The sequence below is a fragment of the Mandrillus leucophaeus genome, unplaced genomic scaffold, assembly GCF_000951045.1.
Source record: "Mandrillus leucophaeus isolate KB7577 unplaced genomic scaffold, Mleu.le_1.0 Scaffold18, whole genome shotgun sequence".
Taxonomy (NCBI): domain Eukaryota; kingdom Metazoa; phylum Chordata; class Mammalia; order Primates; family Cercopithecidae; genus Mandrillus; species Mandrillus leucophaeus.
Genome location: NW_012101809.1, coordinates 5,683,205 through 5,698,355, shown reverse-complemented (window position 1 = coordinate 5,698,355; position 15,151 = coordinate 5,683,205). Strand labels below are relative to the sequence as shown.

General features: G+C 45.5%; 1 protein-coding gene across 1 annotated transcript in view; it reads left to right on the top strand.

The window, feature by feature from the left end:
• The window catches only part of COL17A1 (collagen, type XVII, alpha 1), a 63,132-nt gene that overhangs the window by 12,401 nt on the left and 35,580 nt on the right, over positions 1–15,151 (top strand). Inside the window, exons 7-15 of the mRNA XM_011977538.1 lie at positions 795–830; positions 1,961–2,008; positions 3,444–3,587; positions 9,441–9,599; positions 10,215–10,286; positions 11,693–11,764; positions 12,556–12,624; positions 13,744–13,905; positions 14,307–14,387. Of these exons, the coding sequence (XP_011832928.1) occupies positions 795–830; positions 1,961–2,008; positions 3,444–3,587; positions 9,441–9,599; positions 10,215–10,286; positions 11,693–11,764; positions 12,556–12,624; positions 13,744–13,905; positions 14,307–14,387 (843 nt within the window). The remainder of the gene's footprint in view (positions 1–794; positions 831–1,960; positions 2,009–3,443; positions 3,588–9,440; positions 9,600–10,214; positions 10,287–11,692; positions 11,765–12,555; positions 12,625–13,743; positions 13,906–14,306; positions 14,388–15,151) is intronic.

Below are 15,151 nucleotides of genomic sequence, written 5' to 3'. Positions count from 1 at the left end.
GGCCTCCCAAAGTGCTGGGATTACAGGCTTGAGCCACCGCGCCCGGCCAACTTGCTGTCATAAGCCTTTGCTCATGGCACTATAGAAATGGTAAGCTATATATAAGGCTCAGGCTTGGATGGATAAGCCCCTAAGGCCAAGCAATAATTGTAGGGATTCTTCTTTCCAGGAGATGCACAGAGGCTTCCCACAAGGCAGAGCAGCGAGTAGAACACACAAGTGCTAGGCATCCCGGCACCTCCACTATTGCTTGCTTTCAAGGGAACTGTGTGTGCTTCATGAACCCCCAGGCTGTGTCTTCACTTGGCCTTAAGTTTTTGTTCCATGTTCTTGCAATCTCACTGTGCATATGAATTGATACCAGGATCATTGATTATACAATGATTATAATTTTATGTATTTGCTTACAGTGGGGAAACCATGGCAGTTTCGAATAAAAAATCAAAGGGAAGACTTGGGAGCTTTTTGATACATTTGATCAGTGTAGTCAGCCAGTCCAAATGGATCATGCTCCCCAACAGATTACCTTAGCTAACTTAACTTTCAAAATGTTAGCTAACTTAATATTCATTTAGCTAATTTAACATCATAAATGTACTAGGGCATTACAAAACATTCTCTGCTGTTGCTAAGTGATCATCATTTATTAAGCAACTGCTATTCAGAAAAGCCTCTATCTGGATTTAGACACACTATGAAAGTAACCCCTCACCAAATATATCTACCTCCATGTCAAAAGTCTTTAGCATGCCACCTCTTACATATGCCTAAAATTGCATTTCTTTGTTTCTCAGCATCTTCTTCAACCAGAGGACGGAGTCAAACACGAGGTGAGTGCCGTCACTGGGTTCAGTCCAATTCATTCGACAAGTATTTTCTGAGCAGCTAATGTGTGTCCAGCCTTGAGCCAGGGAGTGTAAGGAGTACAGAAGAATAAACAAGGCATGCTTTCTGCTTTCAAGGAGCTTAGAGAATCCTGGGAATCTTCCGCCCGGCTCTATCGGGAGGGGAAGGGTAGCTTTTGACGATAATCTAACAAGCACATAGAGGCAGGAAGCAAAACACATGATAACAATGTGGAGCATCATTTGTCTTGCTGTGGATCATCTGAAGATGCAGATACCACATCTGCTTTCACTTCTGGTCTCCTGGCTGACTTTAACAAGATATGCTCTAATTGCCTTTACACATCAAAAGATGAGCAAAATCCCCCCAACCTTTTTTTTCGAAATTCATCCAGGAGATAAACAGCTCCAGGACAGTTTTGTAATCTAGTCATCTAGACAATGATACAGGAGAGAAATACAATCCTGGGAGAAGCAACCCTTGCTAAACTTTGGGCAGGTTTGGGGGCAGCATGTTAGGGCTGAGCTGAAGGCAGAATTCTTCACAATGACCCACCTAGACTTCCTATGGGCCTTATTATCATCAATAACTTGGAAGTTAGGAGTATGCCAACCACCCACAACTTTAGGCTGATAGTTGAAAGATGCAAATTCTCCACCTGAAGCTAACTAATAATGTTAACTACCAGCTTCCTGCCCCTCCCATCTCTGAAGAAGCCAAAATGGCAAGTAAATACTGGTTTTTAGAATCTTTTGCCAATGCCTGAGACCACGGAGGCAGGAGAGAACCTTGGTTGTGGCAGCCGTGAGGTGGATGATGGGGAGAGGGTTGATCATTGCTGATTGTACTGGAATCTCCTTGCTCAGCCTGGAATTTTATTAGAACATCTGCAGCTGCCTGGGAGGTGTGCAGTTGGCAGAATGGGGAATTGTTGGAGGTACGGAGGTCTCCCTTTTTAAGCAGCACTCTTCTTGGGCACACCTAGATTTCCTGTTTCCAGAACTCAGAAATGTCAGAGCAGCCTAAAGGGTCATCTGCTGCTAGGAGTTCAGTGTCAGGGATTGTGATCTAAGCTCCTTCATTCACACCCTTCTCTATCTCTTCCCTTGTACAGAGAGCGAAATTCGAGTTCGACTGCAGAGTGCGTCCCCATCCACGCGATGTAAGTGGTCATGATCTCGCTGAAAAGAAAGGGTCCAGAAATCCAGGGCTAGTGCTGTGTGTGTGTGTGCATGCGTGTGTGTGTGCATGCATGCACATACATGTGTGTGCATGCATGCAATCATAAAACATCTTTAAGGGCCTTCTGTGAATTGGACTCTGGGCTAGGTGGCTGGAGTTAAGCTGCTGAGTAAACCGTGGTTCCTGCTGTGTAGTAGTTCACAGACTAATAGGGAGACAGTAAGTCAGCCAACCATCACAACTCAGTGTGGTGAGGGAACAAGGAGGAGCAGCTCCACAGCAGCCCATGGAGATCAGGCCAGAGAAACCTTCCGGGGGTAGGTGTTACCTGAAGGGAAACTGAAGAGTGGATCAGTTCGGCTCAAAGGGAGGAGCCTGCACAAGACATCGAAGGAACAGTTCAAAGTAAGGTTCAAAGTAAGGACACAATGGGATAGATTAGAGAAGGGTCAGTAGTAGAGTGTAAGAATTCAAACTTTATTTCAAATGTCAGAGACCCCATCTCTGTCGATGGAATATGTTAGATACCTGATGTTCTTGCTAGAGGTATTTGACAATGTTTTGAAATGAGCTCAACTTTAGGACAGCAATCATGTAAAAGGAGTAGGAGAAGAAAGAGTAGGGTCAGTGGCTCAGGACAGAGATGGGTGCTTGTCCAGAGAGCTCAGTACCTAGGGTTGTGGAATCTGACTCCAGGCCTGACACCTTCTCACCTGAATCCTTCCAGGCTTAGGGTTGGTGAGGCGAAGGGAGTTGGGGCTGAGAGTTGCTTCAGCATACGGTGTCTACAAACCTGTGTCTCCTCTCATGCACTACTCATGCATGGTGTCTCCCACCTCTCCTGCTTCCCTGCTTCCTGTGTGGGAGGCACAGGGAGCTTGCTCCACGTTTCACCTTGCTACAAATTAAATCAGCCAGACAGACTTGGAATTAAATTACACGTGAACACAGCATAATGTTTAGGAGTTATGGCCCACAAATTCCTTTTGACAGCCCCAAGCATACAAGGTCAAGGACCCAACATCAAGGATCCTGCACAGGGGATGAGACTGCTATTGAAGCATCTATTTCAAGGGACCTGGTTCTCTAACTGCCTGATCCTAGATGATAGTGTCTTCTAGCCACAGAATCATTCCTGTGATGTTTGATGTGGTCTAATTAGGAAGTATCTCCCAAGCACCTTGACCTCCTGTGAGACGCAGAAGTTTTATGAGGCTAATATGACAAAGTACCAAGTTGATAAGTGCTATCCGTTAGTAAAATGTGAATATTATAAAGCCAAGCAAAAAGTCCCAATGTGTGAGACAGATGCCATTCTCCCTAATAGTCAGAATACCACAAATGTTCCCCAAATTGCACAGGGACTCAGGAAAGAACACTGGACTTAACAGAAACATCTGTGGATTCTTTTACAGGGACAGAATTGGATGATGTTAAGCGTTTGCTCAAAGGGAGTCGATCCGCAAGTGTGAGCCCCACCCGGAATTCCTCCAACACACTCCCCATCCCCAAGAAAGGCACTGTGGAGACCAAAATTGTGACAGCGAGCTCCCAGTCGGGTAAGTCTGACAGCCCAGCTGCCGAGGAGTGTGAGAAACAAACTTACCCCTCCAAACCCAAAGAATGGACTCAGAGACCCAGAGAATAGTGAAAGTGAGACTTGAAAATGGGGCCCACCAAACCTCATTCCAGCTAGCACAGGGCTTTCCCCAGTAGCAACCAGTTTTAGGGCATAGATATTTGTTTGCTTGTGACAGCTGCCTTTGGTTTCCTAAGTTCCCACAATGTAAGACTCGGCAGGCATTGAATTTTATGGTTTAGGGGATAGAGGTTTTAGTTATGTTGATTATTAGATTGGTTGGATATTCCCTACTTTCCACCCCTAGTATTGGGCTCTATCCAATACTCAGGCCTTCTTTTACCCCTTGTGTGAAGATTAATCCTAACCATATCCACCCCTAATGAAGGGGTTTGCTTATAGCTCTCTTCTAGGTTTTCCTTAACGTTAGCTTTAAATGTTACTTAGGTGATTTATACACTTTCCATTTGTCCTTTTCCCTTCCTTCTGGGGTTTCTTTTACCAGTCCCTTGAGAGTTACGAGTTCACCCTCGTTCAGCTGTTTGCACTGACGTTTCAGTGGTTAGGACCACTTGATAGGGACCTTGCCAGCTTGGGTGGGGCTTATCTTCTTTTAAAGTCTTAGTACCCAGTTGCCAGGCTGGAAGTGGTGAACTGTGAATTCAAAAGGCGGGGTTTGAGTTTGAAGTCCTTTTAACCTAAAGGATGACAGGGTGGAGGATATGGCAAGTATATAATTTCTAAAAATTGGTTTTTGGTTTCCATAGAAGGAAGATCAGTAGTCCTATCTAAATGTGGGAGTCCATATAATAACTTGTAAGGGGACAGTCCCAAGTCTTTGCCTGGGGCTGTTCTAATCCTAAGGAGTGCTACTGGGAGACATTAAAGGCATTTTAGTTGTAAAGATTAGTTTAATAATATGCTTTTTGAGAGTTTTATTTATTCTTTCTACTTTTCCAGAGGAAGGGGGATGCCAAGGGGTGTGGTAATCCCATTTAACGTGTAAACTTTCCATAATTCCCCTTAGCACCTTTGAGGTAAAGTGGCTCCCATTGTCTGAATGAATATTTTTTACCAAGACAAATCTAGGTATAATTTGTTTTAAGATTATTTAGACCACGTTCCCAGCGGTGGCAGTTGGGAGGGGGAATTCCTCCACCCAGCTGGAGAGGTGGTTTACCAGTACTAGTAGATACTTCAGTCTCCCTATTTTGGGCATTTCTGTAAAATTTACTTGAATGCTTTGAAATGGCCTTGACCCACGAGGTCTTCCTCCGGTAGTCTGTTTTCTAACTACTTTTTAATTTATTCTCTGGCAGGTTACATAACACCCACACACTTGTGTGGCAAGGGTATAAATCCCTGTACACCCATCATTTTTGAGTATTGTATCACACATGGCCTGGGGACCCCAGTGACTTCCTTTATGCAGTATGGACATCAGTTTTCTCATCATGGGTTTGCTTATCATTTCTCTCTCACCAGGGAGCACCCGCCTCCCATCCTCAGTTTGAGTGGCCCCTATCTTGCCCAGCTCTTCCTCCTCCTCTTTAGAAAATTTGGGTTTTAATATCACCTTAGGGATATTTGGGATTAGGCTAAACAATCTAACTTCTTCCTCCAGGGAAGCTTGCTTAGCAGCTTTATCTGTGAGCCTATTCCCTACAGCTTCTATAGTGTTTCCTACGGCTATCTCTACAGGAAGCAAAGGGCTTTTTAAAACTTGTTTGATCAGTTCCCCATGTACGAATTCTTTCTCCCTGCTGTTTATTAGGCCCCGCTCTGTCCAGATCTTTTTAAAGGTGTGTACTATTCCATAGGCATATTTGGAATTAGTATATACAGTGCCTTTTTGGCCTTCTAGAAGCTTTAGGGCCTGGTTAAGAGCATGTAATTTACAGGTTTGGGCTGACCAATTATTGGGTAATCTCCCTTTTTCACATAAGGATTGTTTCCATTAATGACAGCATAGCCATTGTGTTTTTACCATTTATTACTTGGAATGACCCATTTACAAACACTCTCATCCCATCATGTACTGGGGTGGCTTCACGTTAGTTTGATATGAAGGTCTGGTTTCACTTTAGTTTGACATTCTATGATATCCAAACAGTTATGATTTGATGCCTCTTTATTCTCCTCTCCTTTTCATAAGACGCTGGCTGGATTCAAGCAAATACATGTTGTCAAGACTAAATTATCTTTTTCTAATAATATGGCTTCATATTTTAAAATTTGGGAATTAGTTTACTATCTCCCAACTCTTTGATTTAATATATTCCTGACCTGATGTGGGGTGCTCACTACCAGGGCCCTGCAGAAGATCAGCTTCCAACTCCCCTCCACCAGCAGGGCCGTGGCAGCCACTGTCTACCTGCACCTTTGTCTCCCCATCTCCCGTCTTCCATGGCCCCTCTCTCTTTCTCTGTCTCTCTCTCTTCCTCTCGTACTCTTTTTTCCTTTTACATTATCTCTCTCCCCAGTTTCACCTTCTGTGTCTTTGATCTCTGTCTTTTCCAGTGTCTTTCTCGCTTATTTTCTTTCTTTTATCTCTCTGTCTCTGTCATCCCTGTTTCCTCTTTCCCTCACACTCAGTTTCTTCCTCTTTCTCTGGGCGCCAGCGCACTCGCCATGTTAACAGCTTACTTACGTTAGCTCTCTCACACTGTCCACCTTTATCTCATGCTTCCGCTCTGCGGCTCCTGGCGCCCCCACACCTGCAGCTGCACAGCTGGCTCCCCCTTGCTTTCAGAGTCAGCAGCTTAACTCTTTCTCTCTCTGGGCACCAGCATGAGCCATGCTGTGGCTCCCCTCTGTCTGTCTGCAAGATGGACAGCTTTGGCTTTCTCTCTCTTTTTCTAATTTCGTTTCTTACTTTTAACAAAAACCTTCTAATTCCTTACTTGACTTTTTATTCCATCCATCTTTTCTTTTTTCTTTTTTTCTTTTTTTTTTCTTTTTTTTTTTTTTGCGGTTTCTTGGTAATATCAGGCCAGCTTTTGGTCATAAAATTAACCTTTAAAAAGCCTTGCCCTACTAGGTCCTCTGGATCTAATCCTGATTTTTTTTTTTTTTTAAATTTGATCCCTGAGCCTCTGCAGAAATGCAGAGGGAGTCTCCTCTTTTTCTTGTTGGAGCTCGAATGGTTTTGAGACATTCTGTGTCCTTGAAGTGGACTCTTTAATCCCTTTAATTATTCTTTCCCTTAGGTCCTGCATTTGGGTCCAATCTTTGGGGTTATTGTTATTCCATCTGGGATTTGCATTTAGGAATTTCTGCCCAGCTGGCTGGACTCCTTGCCCGAGAGGGTGCTGTCTCTCCCAAATGCTCATGGTTGCCCTTTTAATTATTCCCCTCTCTTCCGCAGTAAACAGGATAGTCATGATTGACATCATCTTAGCCCAAGTACAAAAATTGGGTCCTAAAAATTGATCTAGCTGCTTTGCTAAACTGAGGAATTTTTCCAAGAGCGGCCTTATTTCCTATTTAAAATTTCTAACATTAGTACTTGTTAGAGGCACACTTACATATCCAACTTCTCCCTGTCCCATAGGGACTTCTCTAAGAGGGTACATATTAGACATCTGCTGTTTAGAAGGACTAGGGAAATTCTCAATGTCCTTCTTACGTTGTTCTAATTCTTTCCTTAAGTTTGGATAAGGATTTACGGGAGCATTGGGTTTAGCTTCTTTATGACCCCCAGATTCCTCTTCCTCCAGCCTTCCTGTTAACCCCTGATCTCCCTGTCCTCTACTTTGTGAGATGTAAGGTGGAGCTAAGTGTGTTATGGGATCCCAGGGCTTTTTATTGGGCAAGGGCTTTTTACTATGCTCCTTTTTTCCTCTTGAAGGGGGAGTATGGGGGTTAATTCACTAAATTAACAAAGAGCATAACCCATCTCCTCTTGTGAGGATGGGGTTTTATTATTCACATAGCGAATTAAAGCTTGGCACACCCAGTCCTCATCTGAGCCAAACTTAGGCCAAAAGACTGAAGGCTGACGAATGGGCTCTTTGGCCCAGATAAAACAGTAATGCTTTATCATTTTTTGCTTTTCCTTGTCCCTGGTTCGAGGGTTAGCCCTTAAAACCCTGCAGCATTTTCCCCAGTGGACTATTTGGGGGAATGTTAGAGGGTGTATTTTTAGTTCCCTCTTTTGTTGGGCAGGGGCTCTAGGTGTTTGTTTAGGGTTGTCTTGCTGCTTTTTGTTGCAGTCCACAATGCATTGCAATCCTAGTTCGCTTAGGGACTCTTCAAGTTTTTGACTTATGACCTAAGTAGCTGAGCAAGCTGATAAGAACAGACAAAACGAGCTATTTTGCAGTCGAGTAAACTTTTATCTTAGACTAAACTTATTTGGTTTGAGTGAGGGAAACTAAGCAGGATGGGGGGCGGGGAGGAACTGGTGAGGGAGGGGAGACCAATAAGCAGGCATTAGCTATCCAAGCAGGGGCCTAGTATATTCTGTTTCTTCTGTAGTTTGCTGACCTAAGCCAATTTAAGACACTTTGTCTTGGAAATGGACCACTGTATACATTATTTTCTTCAGAAGGGAAGGCATCAAGGTGGCAGATCTATCCTGGCCTGGGGATTCAACCACATCTTGGCAGGCCTTTCAGGCTTTGCCAGAGACCTTGAAAAGCACTGAGCATCTGCTCTTCAAGCAGTGAAAAATGTGGGCTGTACCTATCCTACCCCTGGCTGGTCACCCATTCCACATGCACAGCCCAGCCCTAAATCCTAGAGACTGTCTCCCAGGACAGTATGTTGGCCAGGTCCCCCAAATGAAGAATATTGGGGAAATTTGTAGAGTTTTAATGTATTCATTCAGTGACTATTTATTAAATGTCTCCTCTATGCCAAGCACCAGGCATTGAGGAAAAGCAATGGACCAGAGAGACACAGTCACTGCCCTTGTGGACAGTGGGTCTCTGGAGGAAGTCAGAAAACCAACATGTCCCGATCAAGTAAGATGAGCATTGTTTAGCAGTTCCATATTACATGCCCCCCAAGTGCAAGGTAGGTTCTGTGGGAGGCAGAAATATAAATTAGCAAAGTCGTGGAGGGAGGTGAGGGAAAAAGCCAGATCTACTGTGATAGGAAACTTCCCTCCCATTCACTACTGGAGAAAAGCCTAGAGATTGTGATCTTTCTTGTTTTTCACCCTAAAACCAAAACGTCAAGGCACTTTCTGACCTGCATGACTGGCTCCCTCTCACAGACAAATAAGCAGAACTGGCCCCAGATATGAAGAAGCAGGAAAATCCCCTCTTGGGGGCACAGTGTCTGGCTGGTTCATAGGGATGTTTAAGGAGGGTGGAACCAGAGAAGGCTGCCATGCATGCTATGTGGCCCCAGACCAAGGGCTCCCCTGCCCAGGCATGCGCCCTGCAATGGCCATGGTGCCTGGAATTCTACTGAAAGAGGTTCGCTTCGGGGTCTCATTTGTTGCTCCTGAAAGAACTGTTCTCTCAGTGTCTTTGTAGATGGAGCACTCAGCAGCAGGTGGAGAGGAAGGCCATTGGTGGGACAGCCCACCAGGAGATGGGGAGCCAGGTTTAAAAGGAGAAATGGGTGGACCCCAAGGCAAAATATGGCTACCTCAAATTTCACCAGGAGCCAGCAGAAATTTCTAATGCAAGAGATAATGTTTTCACCAGCTCTGAGATCTCGGATGGAAACTACCCCAGGTTCCCAGACTGAGAGAGTTCCTGAAATGTGGAACTTCCAATGCCCAAACCGGGAAAGTCCCAGAAAAGTGTGGTGACTAGATTCCCCAGCAGGGAGTGTTGACTTGTCTCTCACTGGGGTGTGTGCATGTGTCTGTTTCCAGTGTCAGGCACCTACGATGCAACGATCCTGGATGCCAACCTTCCCTCCCATGTGTGGTCCTCCACCCTACCAGCGGGGTCCTCCATGGGGACCTATCACAACAACATGACAACCCAGAGCTCATCCCTCCTCAACACCAATGCCTACTCTGCAGGATCAGGTACCTGGAGGGCAGCCTACACCCTCTGTCACCCTGAACTCGGCATGCCTCTATCCTAGAGATGAATGACCCTCAGAACGTTTGCCATCCTCAGGGCCTCCTGGAGAGGCTTTCTGTGGCCAAACATCCCAGGAGACTCCCCCTGGAACTTCAGTTCAATTCAATCTAGAAGGTATTCTGGTGTGTCCCCTTTAGGACATATAGCACAGTGTATCAGGAAAAATTGGAAAGAACACTGAAAATGGATGTAGAAGATCTAGTTTCATTTCATATGAATTGACAGTGGGGCCTTGAATAAGTCATTTGACTTCTCTGAGCTTCAGGGACCATCTCTGTAAAGTGGGGTCACTCACAAGAGAGACTTTGGCTGGACCCACTGTCCACTCCAGGTCTGACAGACCTGAGATCACCTGTTGGCTGTGACCCAAGGTACAGTACAGGCTAGTGTTTGATTCTCTGCTGCAAAGCAAGAGCCTGTTTTTCCTAAGAACAAAAATTTCCCAAAATATAAAAACCCAATCCTGGCATTTCTTCTGGTGCTTCTATGGTATCCGAATCTCTATCCCTGTCTGGGCCAGATGTCCCTCTCACCAGCCTTCCTCCTTGCCCCTGCAGTCTTCGGAGTTCCAAATAACATGGCATCCTGCTCATCCACTTTGCACCCTGGACTCAGCACATCCTCCTCAGGTCAGTGTCACCATCTTGAGATGACTTTTCCAGGCTATTTGCATAGAAGTGTTAGGATGCTTCACCCAAGAGCATGAAGGACTTTCTTCTATGCATACTGCAGCCCAGAAGCAGAGGCACAGGGCTGCACAGAGCCTGCCCTCAACCACAGGGAGAACTTAGACCTCAAGGGAAAGGTCTCAGGCGAGGGGACGTGAGCCCACATTGACATGCGTATTCTAAGGTGGTACCTTTCTTTTCTGGAAGAGTTGGAGGATTGGAAATGAAGAGTCTAATGGAATCATAGTGTAGGACATTTTCAGGGTAAAGGCATTGTTAATTTAGAAGGATTTTATTTCAGATCTTTTAAAGAAAAATAGTAATTCATTGAGTAAATGCTTTCAGATCTTTCTATAAATATAGCACATAGTTTGTTGGAGTAACTACACTGGGGTAAATAATGTTACTACTTAGCTTCCAATGCAAACATACAACAATTTTAAAGAAATATTTATTTGCTATCTTTCCACATACATCTTAAAGGCCTATATGTAAATGTTACCAGCCTACATCTTTTCTTTTTAAAGGAGTCTGCCTTCTCCCTGTGATAATGTGACTAATAAATATAATGATGTGGGCCTTGTTTATTTACTTAACTGATATAGAGACAAGTACAAGTTTTGCATTCAGATTTTCAGCACCTTCCTCCAGTTAATTAGAGGCCCACCAAATCCAGAAGACATTGGCTACATGTTTTATTTCTTCTGCCTTTGCTATTTTGCTTTGCAAAGTCCTGATAAAAACCAGGCCCCAAGGGAAGGTGGGCTGATATCAGATCCTTGATCTTGTGCCCCAAATAGCAAAGCTGCTGGCCAGCAGGAATAAGCTTCTGCACGTTGTTGAAAACAAACAAACAAGCAATCAAATAAACAAGGAGCCTTTGAATTCATAGTGGAGGTGGGGGAGTTTTATGTGTTTGTGTCAGGAGAAGGAAGGGCTAACTGGAATACTAGGAGTTTGCCAAGTTAGTGCCTCTCAGCACCTGAGGTGTCTGTGTCCATATCCTATGCTTACAGTTCCCACACTGTGCACCAAGGCACCACAGGAAACAGGAACCCCTACGATATTTTTAAATTTTGAGAGATCTGTCAGCAACATCTGTCCGACCCTGTGCAAACTACTGCTTTTAACTTGGAGGGACCTAACTACGTGATAAGTAGAACTGTTAGTAATTTTTGGCCTGGGGTAGGTAGGTGGGGGTATTAACAAAATTACTATGTTACAAAGAGTGTGGGAACCGAGGAAGTTTTGGAATCTGTCAACAAAAGTATTGATCATAAAAGTGGTTTGGGACTCTGGGGGCCGTCCTAAGCCAGGGGGCATCCCCCGTGTTCCCTGTACTCACCTGACCTCTGTTACTTTCACAGTATTTGGCATGCAGAACAATTTGGCCCCCAGCTCGACTACCCTGTCCCATGGCACCACCACAACCTCCACAGGTCAGTAGGCTAGGGTTGGAGCTTAAGGGCTGAGAAGCAACACCTCTTTGCAGCTACAACTCACTGAATTAGGAGACCCAAAATGTCCCTGAAAATCAGTCAACCTTTCCCACCAAAGAAACAATACCTCCTGCCCTGAGATATCAATCTTGATCATTAACTGGCTCAGACATGAGTCAAGCACACAGGGAAGTCTGTCCCGTCAACAGCATCACCTTGTGAGGCATCACTTGTATGTTCCTGTGTCTCTCACAGTCGAACTGTTAGGTTGGTAGTCTCGCCAGCTCACTGCTCTCCTTGACAACCCACTGTCACTGCAAATCAATCTTCTGGTTGATTTTATGATGCGCCCCCTACAGGTTGCTGCCTCTGTGCAAACCTGGGGGTGGCTGGGGACATGAAACCTAGGTCAGCCTTTGCCCCCAACTTGCCTGCTACTTAATTGGCAGAGGAAGTCTAACACACAGGAGACAATGAGAGTCTCTATAAGACAATGGGAATAAGTGATAGGCCATGCAGAGCAGGTGTTAAGGGCTGTAGGAGTTCAGGAGAGAAGGAGATGCATGAGGATCTAGGAGGACTTCCTGGAAGCAGCTAGAAGGATGAGAAGGATTATACCTAAGAACATTCCATCTAAACCCTCATTACTGTTCCCATGACTGGAGAGAGTTGATTCATCATCTGCTTCTCACTGGAGAGGGTCGGGGGCACCTCTCTGCCAGGGGTGACCAGGCTTCTCCTGAGTTGCCTGGAACGACCCTCCCATGCTGACCCAGCTTCCTTTCTTGCAGCATATGGGGTGAAGAAAAACATGCCCCAGAGCCCTGTGGCTGTGAACACTGGTGTTTCCACCTCTGCCGGTGAGTGCTGCTCCCAGCTGCCGGGGTTCAGGCTGGTGCACAGGGAGGATTATTCTGCAGTAATCCTGCCTGTGTATCCTTCCAATACACGTGGTATACTGGAAGAGGAAATAGGACCCATGAGTTGTCTTAGACCTGCAAATGCAACTTGCCCCAAAGGCCTCTTAGATGTTTCCATGAGTGAATAAAGCTGAATATTCCCATGAATGTTCCTATCGGAAGGAAAGCTCCACCCTCCATACCTGCCTAGGGCCAGGCACTTGCACATTAGCCACTGCCCTTGACTGGAAGCCTTTGGCCCTTACCTGTTACATGCAGCTCATGGAGCCCTCAGAAGCTGCTGGCACCCTCCCTACTTTCTATAGAATCTATACCAACTTCATCCACATATTTCAGCACCATGCAGTGAGCTGTTTCCTCCATTGTTCTAATTCTGGTGTGTTGTCTTCCATTTGACAATTCATTTATTGGAAAGCCTTTACTGAGCACCTTCTTTGTGTCAGATGGACACTGTTCTAAGTGCTGACAGTACAGCGGTGAACACGACAGGATAGATTCCTGCCTTCACTAAGCTGACGTCAGTGGTGGAGGCAGATGACAAACACACAAAGTATGCAAGATAATTACAGAAAAGGATACAGATTTTAAGGACAGCAATAAGTGATGCGGTAGAGATAGGAGTGTGTGTATGAGGGTGAAGTGCTTTAGATGGCGTGGTCAGCTAAAGCCTCCCCAAGAAGGCAATGCTTAAGACCTAAAGGATAAAAATGAATCCAAGTTAGTTAAGGAAGGACTTGCCTGACTGGGGGACTTTTTCCCATTCAATAAAGATCCTGTAATCTCCAGGAGGGGAGGCAGCCCCCATAAACCAGCCATCCAGAGCTTCTGACATTGACCCAAACTCTTGGTGGCCAGGCCCAGCCAGGCATAGAGGGTGTCCTTGGTCCCCAAGATGCTTCGTAGTAACCACTGTCAGCAAGAACAGGAGACCCTCATACACACCTACTAATTTACCTTCCACCCCCCTTCTCTTTCTTCTCCTTCCTCTTCTTGTCTTTTCTCCCCTCTCCCTTCTCCTGGCACATGTCCTTCCTTCTCACCCATTTTCTTCCTCCCCAGCCTGCACCACAAGTGTGCAGAGTGATGACCTTTTGCACAAGGACTGCAAGTTCCTGATCCTAGAGAAAGACAACACACCTGCCAAGAAGGAGATGGAGCTGCTGATCATGACCAAGGACAGCGGGAAGGTCTTTACAGCCTCCCCCGCCAGCATCGCTGCGAGTGCGTCAGATCCCGTGTGGCTTGGGTTTCAGAAGAAAGGCAAATAGTGTAGGAGAACAAATGTCCTAGCATGGTGGTTTGGGACCCTATGAGTCATGAAACCACAGCCATCCCATTCTAATGAAAAGCACCTGTCTGAATAGTATGTTCCAGGGTCTGCCTTCAATGCAGATGAGCTAAGAAAATTCAGGCAAAGAGCTCTCAGAGAGGCATTTGGGTGACAGCAAGCCTAATGGCAAACACAGATTGGGGCAGATGAATCCCAGGAAAGAGGGGCTTTTCTTACCAGTCTAACCTTGACCTTCCCAAGCAGGGTAGTGAGAGGGGGGCGGGGGAAACATAGGCCAGAGTTGAGAGGTTGAGAAGAGAATATGCCAGGTTATAATGCGTTCTGTCCACAGCTGCTTTTTCAGAAGACACCCTAAAAAAAGAAAAGCAAGCTGCCTACAATGCTGACTCAGGCCTAAAAGCTGAAGCTAATGGTAAGAACAAATATGATTGTTGTCCACCTTGACTTCAGCCAGGCCACATTTCATTTCATTGTCTTTGGAGACCTTGCTACTCAAAGTGTGGTCCACGGGCCAGCAGCATCAGCCACACCTGGGAGTGTGTTAGAAAAGCAGGAGCCCAGCCCTAGTTCAGATCTACTGAGTCAGAAGCTGCATTTCAACAAGCTTCCCAGGTGATTTGCGTGTGCGCATTATTGGAGCAAAAGCCTGTCTCTGCCACGTCTACGATGGCATCTGTTTTCTCATTTTACTTGTTCTCCATAATCTTCAGAACTAATAGAAAAATGCTTTGCAAAGCGCTTGTTAGCTTTATTTTTTTTCTTCCCAAATATCTGCGTTCTTTGTCCGATAACCACATTTCTTCATGATGCCCTGTAGGACTCTCCAAATCACTGATTTCAGGGAGGTCAGTAAAGGAAGGAAAATGTTAAGTCATAGAACATTTTTAAATAAATGCCAATCAAATCAGTTATCAGTTTAACAAGGTAAGAGATTGAAACCTGACTGTAAGTCTTTTTTTTGAGACAGAGTCTTGCTCTGTCACCCAGGCTGGAGTGCAGTGGCGCGATCTCGGCTTACTGCAAACTCCACCTCCCAGGTTCCCGCCATTCTTCTGCCTCAGCCTCCTGAGCAGCTGGGACTACAGGCGCCCGCCACCACGCCCAGCTAATTTTTTGTATTTTTAGTAGAGACAGGGTTTCACCGTGTTAGCCAGGATGGTCTCGATCTCCTGACCT